The sequence below is a fragment of the Aphis gossypii genome, chromosome 1, assembly GCF_020184175.1.
Source record: "Aphis gossypii isolate Hap1 chromosome 1, ASM2018417v2, whole genome shotgun sequence".
NCBI lineage: Eukaryota > Metazoa > Arthropoda > Insecta > Hemiptera > Aphididae > Aphis > Aphis gossypii.
Window position 1 is genome coordinate 19629426 of NC_065530.1, and position 16484 is coordinate 19645909.

The 16484-nt window shown below is 28.0% G+C and overlaps 1 protein-coding gene across 1 annotated transcript; it reads right to left on the minus strand.

Annotated features, from left to right (window-relative positions):
- Nucleotides 1-404: 404 nt before the first annotated feature.
- Nucleotides 405-11895, minus strand: LOC126549260 (adenosine receptor A2b-like). The gene is made up of 3 exons (XM_050197932.1): nt 11264-11895; nt 3277-3491; nt 405-1948 (listed from the first exon to the last, which is right to left on the minus strand). Exons 1-3 carry the CDS (start codon nt 11637-11639, stop codon nt 1298-1300), a joined length of 1242 nt encoding a protein of 413 aa, XP_050053889.1. The 5' UTR covers nt 11640-11895; the 3' UTR covers nt 405-1297.
- Nucleotides 11896-16484: the final 4589 nt, after the last annotated feature.

The following is a 16484-nucleotide window of genomic DNA, read 5'->3' on the forward strand; positions in this document are numbered from 1 at the left end:
ACTTTTAAGTTTGTTAAATTGGGGTTCAATTTTAATCAACAAAGGTTTTTTTATTATTGTTATAAGGCTACAACGCTTATGGTTATTAGCCTAGTACCTACATATAATTTCAGCATTAAATTTAAATTTAAAATTTGATTATTTTTTTTTTCCTGTTTACTTAGAGCTATATAAAACATTACATTAGGTGTATAATATACCTAATATATTCAATGATCGAAGTGACTTAGAAAAGTTGGTAGAACAAGTATATGTTTTGCTTATAGTTGTGTTACGAATAATTACACAATCTGTATGTTATTGGTTTTAGCCACTTTAGGACATAGGATTGGGTTTTTAAATAAAATTTAATCAGGGAAAGAAGTATGAGAATAAAAAAACTAAGTTATAGCATCTTCGATTACTGTTGGAGGTAATATGATAATTTATTCATTACTTATAAGTAACAATAATCAATAATATTATGTATACTCTGTACAATCATTCCAATCATGAATGTTTATAGTATTTCTAAGCAAATTCAATTGTATCTCAATGCATAATGTGTTACCCATTAAACTATAATATTAAAGTAAGGCACATGCGATGATATGATTTAAACTGATTTTTAATACTTATGTACAATTAGGAGACGCGTATTTTGTTGTAATACCTATTTAAATAAAAAGCCGTTTTCATAATATAATTGTATAGTTAAGTCCAACAACGACGTATCAAAAGTGAAATTTCCGGGAGTGTTCAAACGTTATAAATTACACAAATATTTTTCATGTGAATTTTTGAATAGTTTATAATTAAATAATACCTATACAATTATTGTACTGAGCTCTCGAAAAGTACTGTGACCAATACGACTATATTATGATATTATTAGTTATATTTATGCGCGTATAGTGCAGAGCACTCTTCTGTCGGGACTATATAGTTTATCAACACAATATTTGCTCGTGTAATTTTTTATCGGTTTTTTAAAACAAAACCGTATTCCTGTTTAAGGACTTATAATACCCGTACAGCGTATATTATATAATGTTATGTAGGTTTTACTCGTTATAAAAATACGGCTAAGATGACATTTGGAGTACCAGAGATAAACCGGTAACCATAAGTCGTATACACGAGATAAAGCACGCGAAGATCTCTACATCGCGGTTTTATTTACGTAATAATATATAGAATATAGCGATGAATACGCATTAGATTCGGCCACGTATTAATGTTGTGTACAACGATAACGATACATAACGTGCGCCTAAAACGTTGTACCGTTACAGTCACGACATATTAGCCGAGCGGTTCACTCGACGAGCTGACGGACTGACAGCAACACGGGCGTGGACGGGTCGATGACGATCGTGACGATCCCACGGCGGTCCTGTCCGGCGGGATGCTGCGGCGCGTCTCCTACGTCGGCGGCGGCGGCGGCGGTGGACCTGGCGTTCTTGGCGGACCGGCGCCAACAGTCGACGACGATCGACCGGGACGAACTGCCCGAACACGTCAGCGACGAGCTGACGGAACACTGGCTGGTGGTGCCGTTGACGGCGGCGGTTCCGGTGACGGCGGCCACCACGGTGATGCACCCGGACCGGGACTGCGCGCCGGCGTTCCGGTGCCGCGAACTCTTCTTGCACAGCAACAGCGACCGGAACGCGTTCCGGAAGTCCTTCAGGTGGTACGCGTACAGCAGCGGGTTGCCGGCCGAGTTGAGGTGCGACAGGATGATGCAGCCGTGCATGAGGGGCGCGGGCACGGGACAATCGTCGCAGAACGCCTGCACGCAGTTGATGGTGTACAGCGGCATCCAGCAGACGGCGAAGAACGCGACGATTATCGACAGGTTCTGCGTGGCCTTCACCTCGCTTTTCCGGGCCGCGCCCAGCACGCGCAGTTTCGTCGGGCTGTCGCCGCCCCGTTGGCCGCCGTTCAGCAGCGTCATCTGTTTGATCTGAAACGGCACTGAAGGTTTGATTTGATTTTTCTCTGTATGGGTATACGTAACATTAGTGTTGCATAATGTGTAACGCCGCATCCGGTAATCGAGCGGTATTAAATTGTTGAACGTACTCGGGGGGGGGGGGGAGTAAACAATGTTCGGGTACCAAAAACATATACGTATTGTGTATGTAATAAATTGCATTTACAATATTAAATCGGATAAAAATAAAAACTGTAAGTCATAGCGAGTTTTGTTTTTTTTTTAACCAGGATATTTTTTAAGGATCACCTGCATTTTATGCTATCCATAATCTCGTGAAAAATTATTTTAAACGCGTTCACGGACTACAGTAGCGTACTGTGTATGAGTGGTCTTTATAGATAAACTCAAAAGCGCGATTTGGATGGAGGAATCTTAGGTGCGTGCTTAGCACCCCCACATTTTTCAATTTTAATTTAGATTTTATAATTGTAACAGGTATTCATAACCATAAAATAACATCATAAAAAAATGGAGGGATTTTATCGCATTCAGTTTTTTCATTGAAATCGCGCCCCCGAAAAAGCTCATGTTTATTTTCTTTAAAAATGATTCAAATAAGCAATTTTTTCTCCAGAATTTCGAGTTTTTCAAATTCACAACATGAGGTGAAATCAATGCACTTACATTTTCCCTAATAAAAATGGTTTGGTTGAATTGATAAAGTCCCACATTAAAAACTTAATTTTAGCACCGGCGAAAAGAAAATCTGATGATTAAGATTTTAATATCTATACATTTTATGTATTTATAAATTATAATATTGTAAAGCAAACAGGTGTTTTTATTTATTCATTGACGGAAATTCCATAAAAAAATACCTTAGAGTGTCAACATTTTGACTGAAGTCAAAGACATTATTTATATGATGTTTTTATGAAGTTAACTAATACATATACTTAAGTACACATAAGTATGTGTATTGTGTACTCGAAAAAAAGTTTATCATAATTATACTTGAAAAATAATTTTTTTTTATTAGAAGTTAGTTTTAAAATTAATAACATAAAATAATAATAAATAAATACTTGTTATAAATTAAATTTAAATCTATAAAACCCTATACACTCGAGTACTACTGCTATTCCACTTTTTTAGTGTTCGAAATTGATTTGAGTTTATAAAATAATGATGATAAATGATTATTTATTTTCAATAAAATTATTATATAGTTAGTATTAATTTTGTTAACTCATTTTGTAGATTAAACAAGTTGATGATTTTATATCAGCTGTAAATACTATTAAATATGTATTATAAACATTTTTATTCGTGACATTATATTTTTTATTACTTACTTGTTTTATTACGACTGTATAAATATGAGCATAGGAGGTGGCCATAAATAGCGCAGGTAAAATAATAGTCGCTAAGTATAAAAACACCAAGTAACTATAATCCATTACGAGACTGAATTCGCATGCGTCTAATGATGGACCTTTGGCGGCTCTCCAGCCCATAAGTGGCAAAAAGCCTATCAGCAGACCCATTATCCAGCAAATACATATAATACCTATAAAATAAACCAAATTAATACATAAAAAAAAAGTATAAAAACTTTTTTGATGATGGACATTTCTATACCGAAACGTCATATTGAAAAAAAGTAGGTATAACAATCGACTGATTAAAAACTTTACATTATTACACTTCATTTATATGTTACTGATTTTTAATTATAACATTAAATTTATCAGTACCTGTATCATGATTTATACGATATGGTTACTTACCTAATTTGATTATTATTATTTTTTTAGATGGGGGTTCTTAATAAAACCTAACTTAAAGTGGATTAAAAGACCCTCCTGGACACCACTTGGTTGGGCTTATAATATTTATAATTATATATAATATATATGCATAATTTTCAAAATATATTGTTCTTGTTTTAGACTATATTTTGAATTTTCGTCTTTTTATATTTGTGATGATTTGTTTGTACGTCAAAAAATTAAAAATTAAATTCTAGGTTTATATAGGTAGTTCTTATTGCAATAAAAATATCCGTAGAAAGTTTCAGTTCTTTTAATAACCCTTTGGGCTTTGATGTTAAAATGTTGATAAAAGTTTTCAAAATCCTAAGAAAATTAAAAATTATTAAGTAGTTAGAAGATCATACAATATTTTATAGTACATTTAAGGATAACCAATTAAATACTAGTTTTTATGACGATATTATGTTTAATTTGTAAATGAATCATTTTTTAATTATTTTATTACAAATAATAATAATAATATAATATATTATATTATAAAATTAAATGATAATAGAAAAACTTGTATACACGTTTTAGATTGGACCTAGGAACTTCCTGTTATAATTGATATCAATACTTAAAAATAGTTATTTTTTGTAAAAGTGAATCCTAGTTTTACACATCATATAAATAATTTAATAAATATTATCAGAATTGTTATATGTTATATGTAAATTTTTTTACATACGTTTATATACGTTATAGCATTTCAACTATGAACAATACATAATAAAACTATTATTATTATACATATTATAACTTGTTAATTAGTAATAATTATTTAAATCTAATTTGTAATTATAATAATTGACTTAGGTAGGTACATAGGTACGTTTTTATTAAATAATATACTATTAATAAGTAGATATACTATATAATTAATAATTGAATATTACATATTTATCTATATAATCTGTGTTGATGTATTATTTAAATTTGTAAATATTTTTTGAGTTTCAATTTATTAGATGAAGTAACTAATGACACAAAATATGGCCACACATAACGTAAGATAAAAAGATCAATAATATAAAATAGGATATTACTAAGTATATTATAATATTATATTATATACTGTATAGTGTATACACATTATACACAGTATAATTAATCTAAAATTTTGATCTGATAAAATATTAAAATTTCAAAATTATAAATACACGTTCGTTACACATTTAATTGCATATTACTACCTATATCACAGAATATATTAAATACCTATATATTTACCTAAAGTGGTTTACAATTGTTTACAAACGTGTTTATTTTATATAATAAATGAAATCACTTAGAAATATGACAATAAAATAAACATTGATTTGTTTGTATTTATACGCCATAGCTGTGTGGTCGTAATATTTAATAGGTATACCTTATGTAGAAAGAGTATCTTAGTGAAGCACGTGCCTCAAACCAATCAAACCTAGTGTAGGTAATAATAAATGTTATTATTAATAGGTATAGGTACTGAGGTAGATGTCTCGTTACCAATTGGTATATATTATACATAAGATATAACAAATTTTTATATTCTTTGGATCTACTTGGAATCTGTATCTATTGAGTTTAGGATAATAATATTGTAAAAAGGTATGTTTTTTTTGTGTAAACAATGCTAATGGTGTATTACAGTAAACAGTCTCAATGTTTCATTATAGACCAGAAATTTGAAATGAATAGGTACACAGTTTTATAAATAATGCAATACCTAATTTTGGAATGTTATTCTTTCTTTGGATATAGATCATACCTAGTTTTAAATATCAGCTACAAAGACTTAATATTTTAATTCAAGGTTACTATTATGTAGCGTAACTATTCAAATATTATTGTGTTCATTTGAATTATGTCAGTAGGTAACTTCTTATAACTGAACGCTGAAGAGACACTTTTCACATTATTATAAGCCAAGCTATAGTATTGTTATTTTATTATTATACTGTAAAATGAGTAGCAATAGCAATAAAGCATGAATTTCCAACACACAAAAATTATCTTTTAAAAGTTTGAATACTTGTATATTAATATTACTAATACTAGGTATATAGTTTATTGACTAATTAACACCTATTTTAATCTTATCTGTTATGCAATTATACCCAATTCACGCTCTATTCATTTTACTCTTTAATAAATAATAGTAAAAACAATTTTTTATCAGTGAGTAAGAAAACTGACGCAGCTGTCATCGAATATATTTTTACACTAATTATATCATAATATTTATATGTATTTCTTATTATTATTATAGGGTTAAGATAGAATATTATATTATTGTAAAATATATAGGTACATCATACTTTAAATATTTTCATTAAGCGAGTTACATCGAATAATATTACTTTAACTTTATTTTAGATTGTCAACAGTGTACCTATCTATTTGGAGCTAGAAAGTTCTTAAATCTATTACAAATAAAATGTGTAAATAGAATATATTTGTATGAATTCAATTAAAAAGTAATAAGTTCTATAGGTATCTAAAAATATTTCTTTCTACATTAACCGATAAAAATTGACATAAAGTATTAGTTTAAAATTTCAATCTGTTATTTTTCTTAAGAACTATTTAAATCTGTTACATAATTCGTTACCTATTCGATCAGTAGCTATTTTTAACTTTATCTGTTGTATTATTATTATCAATAGATATTATATTGCTTCTGAAAAAGCTATTTAAGTGATTAAAGTTAAATTATATTAACTGATAAATTCAGATTGAGTGTTTATGACAGTTTTTTAGTACTTTGTACTCAGATCATCATGTGCTTAAAACAAAATAAAATCAAAATTTTCATTTAAAAACAAAAATCATAAAGTCTAAAAATGTATGTAAAATACCCTAACCCTATATGGAAATTTTTTATGACAGATCATAGGAACAAATAAATTTATTTAAAAAAAAAAAAAAAAATGCATTTAATCAGATAACTATATAACTATAGGTTACTACTAAGACAGTAAGACAGTAAAGCTACTGAGCTTGATAAACACAATAGTGTTTAAATTTAAAAAAGAGACTAAAATATGTATAGTTAAATATGAATAGTTAGCTATATTATAATATATGTTTGCCAACATGTTCATGAAAATATCAATGTATGTATATGTATAGGTATTATACATGTAATATGATATAAAATGTCTTGCTCATTTCTGTTGAAAAAAGTGTTCTAAAAACTTGAATATCAGTTACAAAATATATTATATAATTACTTAATATATAAATTAAATAATTTCCGTATACCAATTTAGGCACTTAATAGGTATAACCGTATAGCTGTATAGATGATTTTAGATTTTTGGATTTGTGGATTTTATGATTCTTTATTTAATATTATAATATATAAATATATAAGTACTTGAATGAAGAAGTACTAATGATATAATGAAAAGGTACCTACATTTTTTATGCATTTTATAACAATATAATTTATTATTATTTTAATTATACTTTTTTAACAGGCACGGAATTGATATGTACCTTTTTTAACCGGGACGGAATTGATATAAAAAAAGGTTATAAGGACGGAACTCGGTTGTAGCTCAATTTATAAATAAAATACATTTTAAAATGAAAAAGAAACCATGTATATTGTCTAAGTATTTATATGTTATACAATAATCAATAGATTGTATAAATTAATTAATATTTCTTATACCATTGTCACAATACTTACATCCTTGTTCTACATTTTAGGTTAGTTATAATTATATCAGTAACACCAATATAATATAATATGTTCTAAATTCTTATCACGTCTCAATATTTATTCGTTAAATATTTCGTGACAATAGATATTAAATAATTAGTAAATTATTATTAGTATGCAAAATTTGTAAGACAGTACTAATTAATACGCGTAACATATATTAGCAAATATCAGCATAAATGTCGCAAAATTGTCGAACGTGATTGCTTGTCCTTGTGTGGCGTCTATACCAATACGTTATAAGAGTAATATAATCTATAAGAATTTTTAATGACAAAGTCGGATTTCGCATTGCTGTATAATATATATTGGATCTGAGATAATTAGTGATGTATTAATGTGTAAATTTGAAATTTATATTCATAGCACATGTGTTAGTGTCTCTTTTTAATGAGACTTGTAATATTTTATGACATTATTACGAAAATATATTAAAGTATAAAGGAAATATATTTATTGTTAGGTTATTTAAATTTTTACCAATGTACTTAAATCACAATATATTGTCATCCATAAATCAAGATTTCAGAATAGTAGTTATTAAATATTTTAAGAAATCACAAAATTTGAATAGGTACTTATCTACAATGACGCTGATGGCCAATTGTATATTTATAAATATTATACAATATGGAAGTTTACCTATATGATATAGATAGGTTGACACATATATTCCGTAGATAGAGTGAAATATATTTTAAATTTTAGAATAAAACGATTTAACATTATAAATTGTTTTTCATATATATGTGTGAAAATGTGCCTAAAGATTTTCAAACTTAAAATACAATTTTTACTATAGGTTTTGCTCTTTAAATGTTTTTTATTTCACAAGTTTTTTCTAATTATATTATATTGGAATATGTAACTGTTATAATAAATATGTATACATCGGTATGTTGATTACTATTCTTTTCTTGAATATTTCCACTTTCAAGTATCAATTACACTATTAATTACCTACAAATTACAATTATTATCATACAACTATTTTATTAAATGTATAATTTATAACAATAATGATGCTGAAAGTTATATTGACTTTGACCAAGTTAATCATAAGGTCACACATAATTAATTCATTTTGATAAATTATTATAATTCTAAGAACGAGTTAAAAACAAATGTACGCGTGTGTAGTATAGTATAGTATCATGTCAATAGGTAAACTATAATAAATATAACATATTGTATAGTCACTTAAATAGATAATTAATTACATATATTTTTATTAAACTTACCATTTAATTGGATATTAACTTTAAAAGAGAGATTTAATTTAAAATTTGAATACATTGTAGTCACTGCACACTATTTATTATTATAATAAAAATAATTTAAAACTAAATTCAAAACACAATATTAAATAAATTATTTTGTTTCTAACCTTTAAGTTAAATTATTTTTCTTAAATAGTAAATTGCTAATATTTGTTCTAAGTTCTTGTATTATAAACATTTTAAGTAATACAATTAGATATATCATATATAAAACTATATATGTGCGTGTGTACTTCTATAATTAAGTGGTCAATCAGAATTTTTCAAAATATTTGGGTAGCTTAAATTACCATAAGTAATAAAAAAAATAATGTAAAATACAGGTTTTACAACGTCATAACATAAAACCGTTACTTACATTCATGAATGTTAAATATACAATTTATTAATTCACATTAATTTTAAGGGATAAACCCTAGTTTACTATGAGTGCCTATTAAATAATAGGTATTAATTATACAAGTATGCTTGTATAGGTATGTTCCAAGGTTAATATTATGAAGATATTAATTTCATAAATATAGATATTTTATAAATAAAAATGATTCTTAACAAATAAGACGACATTATATTGTATACTATAATTAGATAAATAATGTATTAAATATATTTATATTATAAACCCTGTAAATTTTATATTACATTTCACTTTATTTTTGTTTTTTTTTTTTGATTTTTTAAACATAATAAATAATACGAAATTATAAAAAAGTTGAGAAGGATACAGAAACTACAGGTATTTTTCACTTTACACTATAAAAATATAAGTACAACTTAGCTCACTTTAGCGTAAGTATGGATATTGGTGTCAAATTGTTACAAAAATGTATTAAAAAATGTAAGCTTATTATAAATTTGAATACAAATATATTATGATAAATTACTTCATTTAAATCGATTCCGAATGAATTTCCGATTAATTATGCATAGTAGGTACGTTATCACGCGTGAATATGTAAGAGAATATTAAGATTTTTAGACGTGTTTAAATTTAATTTAAATAAGTAATCATTAAATTAATTTTAATTAATTTTAAAATTTTTTTAAATAATTTAAATAAAATCCACTTTAAAGTTTATAGTTTTGTCATCTTTTTGCAGTTGTCGGTATAGGTAATTTTCCATTACATTTTGAGAAACTGATGAACAAACCCTGCAAATCTAATAATTTAAAGTACAAACTATAAATCAAATCTTTATTTAATAAGACATAAGTAGATGAGGTAACATAAAAGAAGTTTGAAATTCAATTGCTTAAAAAATCAATAATAAACAATAATTTATACTAACTAAATTGACTCACAAAAGCATAATTTATGAATATCCCTATTAAATAAATAATACCGTGCAAAAAGTCAAAAGATTGTGTATTATTTTCAAATACATATAATTATTTAATGTTCATTATAATATATGCATATACATTAAATATACATGTAAATGTGTAATGATTTTATAATTATTATAGATATACTTTAGTAGTAAAAAAATATATTTTTAATTCAAAAAATGATAGTTGAAATATCGAATTGAAGAAAAAAATACTAATCAGCATTACAATAATATTAAAATTACTGAACGGTCTACCATAAATCAAAACTATTAACTACAATACTAAAAGTAAACATTTTGTGACTAACGCTTTATTTAGTAAAATACTTATATCCTATACAGGACAAAATGTTTTTTAGTTAATAATCCAAATAATTAAAACGGTTGTTTTGTACTTTATGAATATAAAATAATTTTAATTACGCAGACTACGTATTTAAGTTGTATATTTTCTGAATTATTCAAAATTTAACATAATGTACACTGGTAAGTAGTACATTTAGTAAACAGTAACTATAGTATTAAAATGTCTTAAGTGTTATGATACTACTGGTACCTACTCGCGTGTTTTTTTATCATATACGATGGTATTCGAAACATTGATACTCAAGTATAGGTAAATATAATTGTATAAATAAGTATTTACAAATTCGTAAATCACGAGACATTGTTTAAACCGTATACCTATCTATAATTTATATAATATACGAGTATTATCACAATTGTCAAGAGCATTCACGTGGAAAATAAAAATAAAGTAATATTACAAGTGCATTATAGTATTATGTCGACGGTGATGTCACATTTAGATTTTAGACTCGTTTACAACATATAGTACATCAGAAAAGCAAATAATAACGATGTTTTTGCGGAAAGTCGAAATGTCTTAAAATATACGGAGAAATAATTTCGATATAATATGAAAACCCTCTCATTTAATCGAATAAGTTGTGACTCGCGAGTAAAACTTGTTTTATCCACTTTTTAATAAAAAAAATTCGAAAAAAATTCACCGATGAAATTCTATACTGTACTCTCCGATTTCGATAATGATTTGGTTATATTTTGGAATGGAAGCGAGATATCTATATTATACATATAGCACACGGGTGAGTTATATGCCGATGAGTGCCAAGAGAACCGGGCGATGGACTTAAATACGCGCTGATCTTCGAGTGTGCGCGTGCACCGCGAGTACTTACTGATTGCGATTTTGGTGTTGGAGTTCGTGGAGTAGGCCATCGGGTAGAGTATGGCCCAGTACCGGTCGGCGGATACGGCCACCAGGCTGAGTATGGACACGGTGCACAGGACGATTATCAGCGACACCGAGAACATGCACAGGTGCAGGTGACGAGGCAGGCCGACGCTGGACAGCACGGCGCACGGTATGCCCACCAGACCGACCAACAAGTCGGCGACGGCTAGCGACACGATGTAATAGTTGGTGCGACGGCGGAGTCGCCGTTCCCGTTGAAAGGCCACGATCACCAGCCCGTTGCCGACGGTCGCGCCGACGGCCACCAGGCCCTCGAGGACGGCGTACGGCACGTTCAGACCTCCGCCGGCCGCGGCCATCGTGGCGGCCTGCAGCGACGCCGACACGGCAACCCGCACGGCGGTCGCTTACCGGTGATCCGCCGACGGTGACGGAAACGGCTGCTGTTGAAGCAACGGTGACGGCGACGATACGGTGACGACGACGACGACAGCGGCGGCGGAGGTGGTGCTAAGGCGTCCGCCGTGCACGCATTCATAACGCCAAACCGTGACTGACCTCAACGGCGGCCGTGGCGGCAGGCCGGCGGCGTCTCCGGCTTTACGCTCGCCTCCCTCGCCCCCACCATGAGATATTATATAGGTGTACATAATATTGTTTTACGCCGATTAGGTGTATAATAATATTATACTCTTAGACATAATATATAATAATAAAATTATTTATATATAAATATTATATAGGATGATTCATCGAGAGTGCTCGCACCCTTATTGGATATATACTACTTGCAGACGTATACCAACAAAGTATAATTCTGATTTTTGTGATTTTTAAGCAAACATAAGTATTCTTAAGCATTATATTTTGATCCAGATTTTTTTTAACGGTAAATTATCCGTCAGACGACTTTTTCAAAATTTCGTAGGTATATGATATTGAAATTCAAATTGTAAAGAGTAATTTTTGAGCTGTTAAAACGTGCACACTAATCGTCTTAAAAAATGGTTTTATAAAAATATTAAATTGGTAGATTACAAATTGTAAAAATGTCGATAGGCTAATATTAATTAAGTAGGTACCTACCAGCTAAAATGTTCAATCATCATAGGCCATAATCTGCACCACACTTTTTAAACCGATTATCTGTATGATATTAAATTAATTAGGTAACTCTAAAAATTACTCTTTCGAATTTCGATTTAGATGGGTAAATATATCATAATTTTCAAAAACGCAATCTATTAATAATTTATATGAAAACTAGTAAATTCTAATTTTAAAGTTATGTTTGTATCACAGAACTTTTGAAAATGGTATAAAAAAAATCAAAATTTGAATAAATTTATTATTTAAGGGAAAACGAGAATGAACAATGTTTGGTGATTTACCCTGTGTATAGGTACCTACAACGCGTGTGTGATAAACGATAGTTTCCTGTTATAAATGTTTTAATGGTGGTCAACCGAAACGAGTGACGGTTATTATTACAGCAACACATAATATATAATAGTAAGGTACGAAAATTAATAATACTAATATGTCGTTGTTTACATAACGATTATACGATATATTTAATAATAATGGTTTGCGACCGTTAAAATTATTGGAGTCTAATCAAGTTGACCGACGAGGGACGTGAGATATTTTATTACCACAGCAATAAGCTGCACCAACATTCGGCACCTAAAACGTACGCATATTACGTATATAATATTATATGTACACGTCGTGTTTATACAACTATTATTATACTGTTTGATAAATATAACAAACTACATCGTTTTTTTTCGTGATTGGATTGTCTTGGGCGTGATCTTTTTTTTTTTTTTTTTTTTAGGGTGGAATATGAACAAAGTTAGTATAATATGTAGGTGTACCTATATTATGACACCGACACGAACTTATACTATATAGCTACGAATGGTGTAGTGATATTGTTATTTATAGATGTTAATCACCTTTTACTCATTGCAGTCTTACTTGACGCTATCGTGCAATAACTTCAGGTAAATAAAAAATAGTCTGCTCATTTGAAATTCTGAGTTAACTGAAAGATAAATTTATTTTAAAATGATGCTGTTTTTTGACAAAGATTTAAAAATAGTAGAAAATATGTTTTAGTCTTCATTTAATCTAACATAATCACCATGTCCTATGCACACTGCACAGATAGTTATTTTTATAGACATTTGTGATTCAAATGTTGACAAAAATGGATACTAATTTAAGCGAAAAATAACAATTTTAGAGTCCAATTTATGGAGTTTTAGGAATAGTCGCATAAATATTTACCAACAAAGATAAGAAATTATCAGAATTTGTATTTTACAAAATAAATGTGGGTGGATTTTGGTGTACAGCCCTCCTCAAACTGATAAACTCGGCTCTGCATACAATTATAGATTAAAATAAATTGTGATAAGGAAAATATAATCATAATTTCAAAAAATATTTAAACAGGTACCAACAATTATGAATATTATAACAATAAGCGTTCTTAATTACCGTTAAAATGTATTATTATGACGCTGTTGGCTACTAATTTCATTAATTTAAAGCGTAAAACATTTAAATGTCAGTGTATTAAATAAATGTATACAAGATTGAATGAATGATGTGTTTCATTAAACTAATGACTAACACTATAATAAGTGAAATTTCATTATCTATAGTGCACTTGAAGTTTGAACAAATTATAATGACAATATTTATTCATATCAATACACTTGGCTTACAAAAATTAATAATTGATATTCGAGCATGCTAAAACTACTTGAAGTTACTTATATACAGGATGTAACTCGTCTATTTGACAAATTCAAAAGGTTTTTCCTTATTCAATGTTATTAAATTATTTTTTAAAAATAATTTCTAGAGTTCTACACTATAATTTGTATATGTTATATTTTATTTTTTTTTTTTTCAACTATAAATGAAAAAATTAAATACTAAATATTTTTTTTAATAATCCAAGATTGCCATTTTATTTTATAAATAAGTTTTTAAAAACAATTTAGCGTCTAAAACTTTAAATTAGGTTAAGTCATTGATTTTTAAACAGTTTTCAAAGTTTGTTAAAATTCAAATTTATTTTTTGCTTATCAGTGTTGCTGCAGTAAGTCGATTTTCAATTATTTTTTTTCAAGAAATAATTTGTTATCATTAATAGGTACCTACTACCTAGTCAACAAATATATTTTATCTAACTTAACAAGATTTAATTTTTTGTTTGATAATGCAAATTTTTGCAATTTAATTTCTCCATCTATTTTGTTAGTAAGATCTTTCTCAATGCTAAGAGTAGATAGCTAGTATATAGCTTAGTAAATCTTTCTTAACCCATAATGATGCATTGATGCGTAATCAGTTTTTCAATCTACGCATAGTTGAGAAGGAGCGTTCACATGTTATTGAAGAAAGAATGAACAAATAAGAGATGAATATCGAATATAATAATATTTCAAAAGACATAAACAAGTAATAAATATTTTAGGTAGGTAGTTAGTTTTTTTTATCAAATGCATACCTACCTTTTAAGTGTTTATAAGACACAAACTTTTATATTCGTCCAAGTTAAAAAAGTTATACAGATTTTGACAGCTTTCTTCAGAAAAATGTTTTTCTAAATTTCTAATTATTCCATTAATTATTATATATCAAATATAACTTTGTAGCCAACTATGGACCGTAAGATAATAATATAAAGTAAGATAATAATATGATTGTTGTTAATTGTTTAATATTATAATGAAAATTAAAACAGTAAAACGCGCATTCATATAGGTACAATATATTTTTAGATTCTGAACGAAGTGATGAATGTATTGATTTTACAATGATGTGTGTTTTTTTTTTGTTTTTGTGTCTGTGTACAGCATAACTAGTCGAATTAATGCTTCAATTTCAAACTTTAAAGGTGGTTTCCGATGGCAAAGTGAATATCCTTGGTGCATTATAGAGGTCAAAAGTAAACATTTTCCAACAGTTTTCAAAAAAATCGAGAAAAACAAAAAAAAAAGTGATGGAAAAACGGGAATTTTCGACCAAATCGATTTTTTTTTATGGTTGTAACTCAAAAACTAATTACTATACCTAAATACTTGAAATTTCACCAAATGTTTATATTAGTGTTATCTATATACAGTTAAATTTTCAACAAAAATGTTGAGCTATTTATAGACAACTAAGATTTTCGATTTTTCTGAGAATTGTTTTTTTGAAGTGTCGATTTTGGTTGAATCAAACATCGTTAAGTACGAGTAGTTACGAATTTCTTTTATAAACGTTTATACTTCAAAATTTTACGAAATATGTCAAAACCGCGAATATTTGCAAGTATAATTTTGTAGTTGAAAAATCATAAAAAATTTTGTGTTGTATCTAAGGATAAAAAATGCATTACTAAGTTTTCCACAACTTTTCCTTCAAGTAGCTATAGACAAAACTCAAAGCATCATTATTGGAAAGATTTTAAGAGTGTTAGCATTTTTAATTTTTACGAAATTGCGTAGTGATAACGATTTATCATCAAACGATTTTAAATATTTGTTATTATTCAAAAAATATAAGTCGTAGATACTTGAAAGTTTCGCCAGTTATTTAGATTGGCATTTTCATTACATAATTTTCTTTTCAAAATATTTCGCTTATTTTAATGCTATTTATATAGGTATTTGAAATATTCGTTTTTGTTAATTTGTTTTTTTATTAATGTCGATCCAAGTCAGAATACTTGAAAATTTAATACAAAGTTACTCATAAGTTAGTTTTATAGTGATTCAAAAATTATAAGAATTCATTGGCACATTATTTTTTTTATTAAAATTTAGTTCAAATATTAACAAAAATTTGTCAAAATCATGAATATTTGCAAATTATTTTGAAGTTATAATTTATAAAAATTTTAATTTTGTATAAATAGCTAAGAGTTGAAAATGTAATAAAAGATTTTCCATAAGTTTAGCTCACAATAATAACAAAAGAACTTGAATGTTGGTCAATTAAAAATTTTATAAAATTACTAGTCTTCCTAGGCTAACAAATCATCTCCGTTCATAATCGTTTTTTCGTATACAATTATACCTATCATTGGATTCAAATTTAATACTCCTATACATAATACTATAGTAGTGAACCACACGACGCCTACTATACAGAGCAAAGCGGTACCCACTTTTTTAATATTAAAAATAATTGAAATT

Coding starts and splice junctions, on each gene's coding strand:
- LOC126549260 (XM_050197932.1), bottom strand. CDS start 11,639: ATGGCCGCGGCCGGCGGAGGTCTGAACGTGCCGTACGCCGTCCTCGAG. Junction 3,492..11,263: donor CAACACCAAAATCGCAATCA/GTAAGTACTCGC, acceptor TTTATTTTATAG/GTATTATATGTATTTGCTGG. Junction 1,949..3,276: donor ATACAGTCGTAATAAAACAA/GTAAGTAATAAA, acceptor GTGCCGTTTCAG/ATCAAACAGATGACGCTGCT.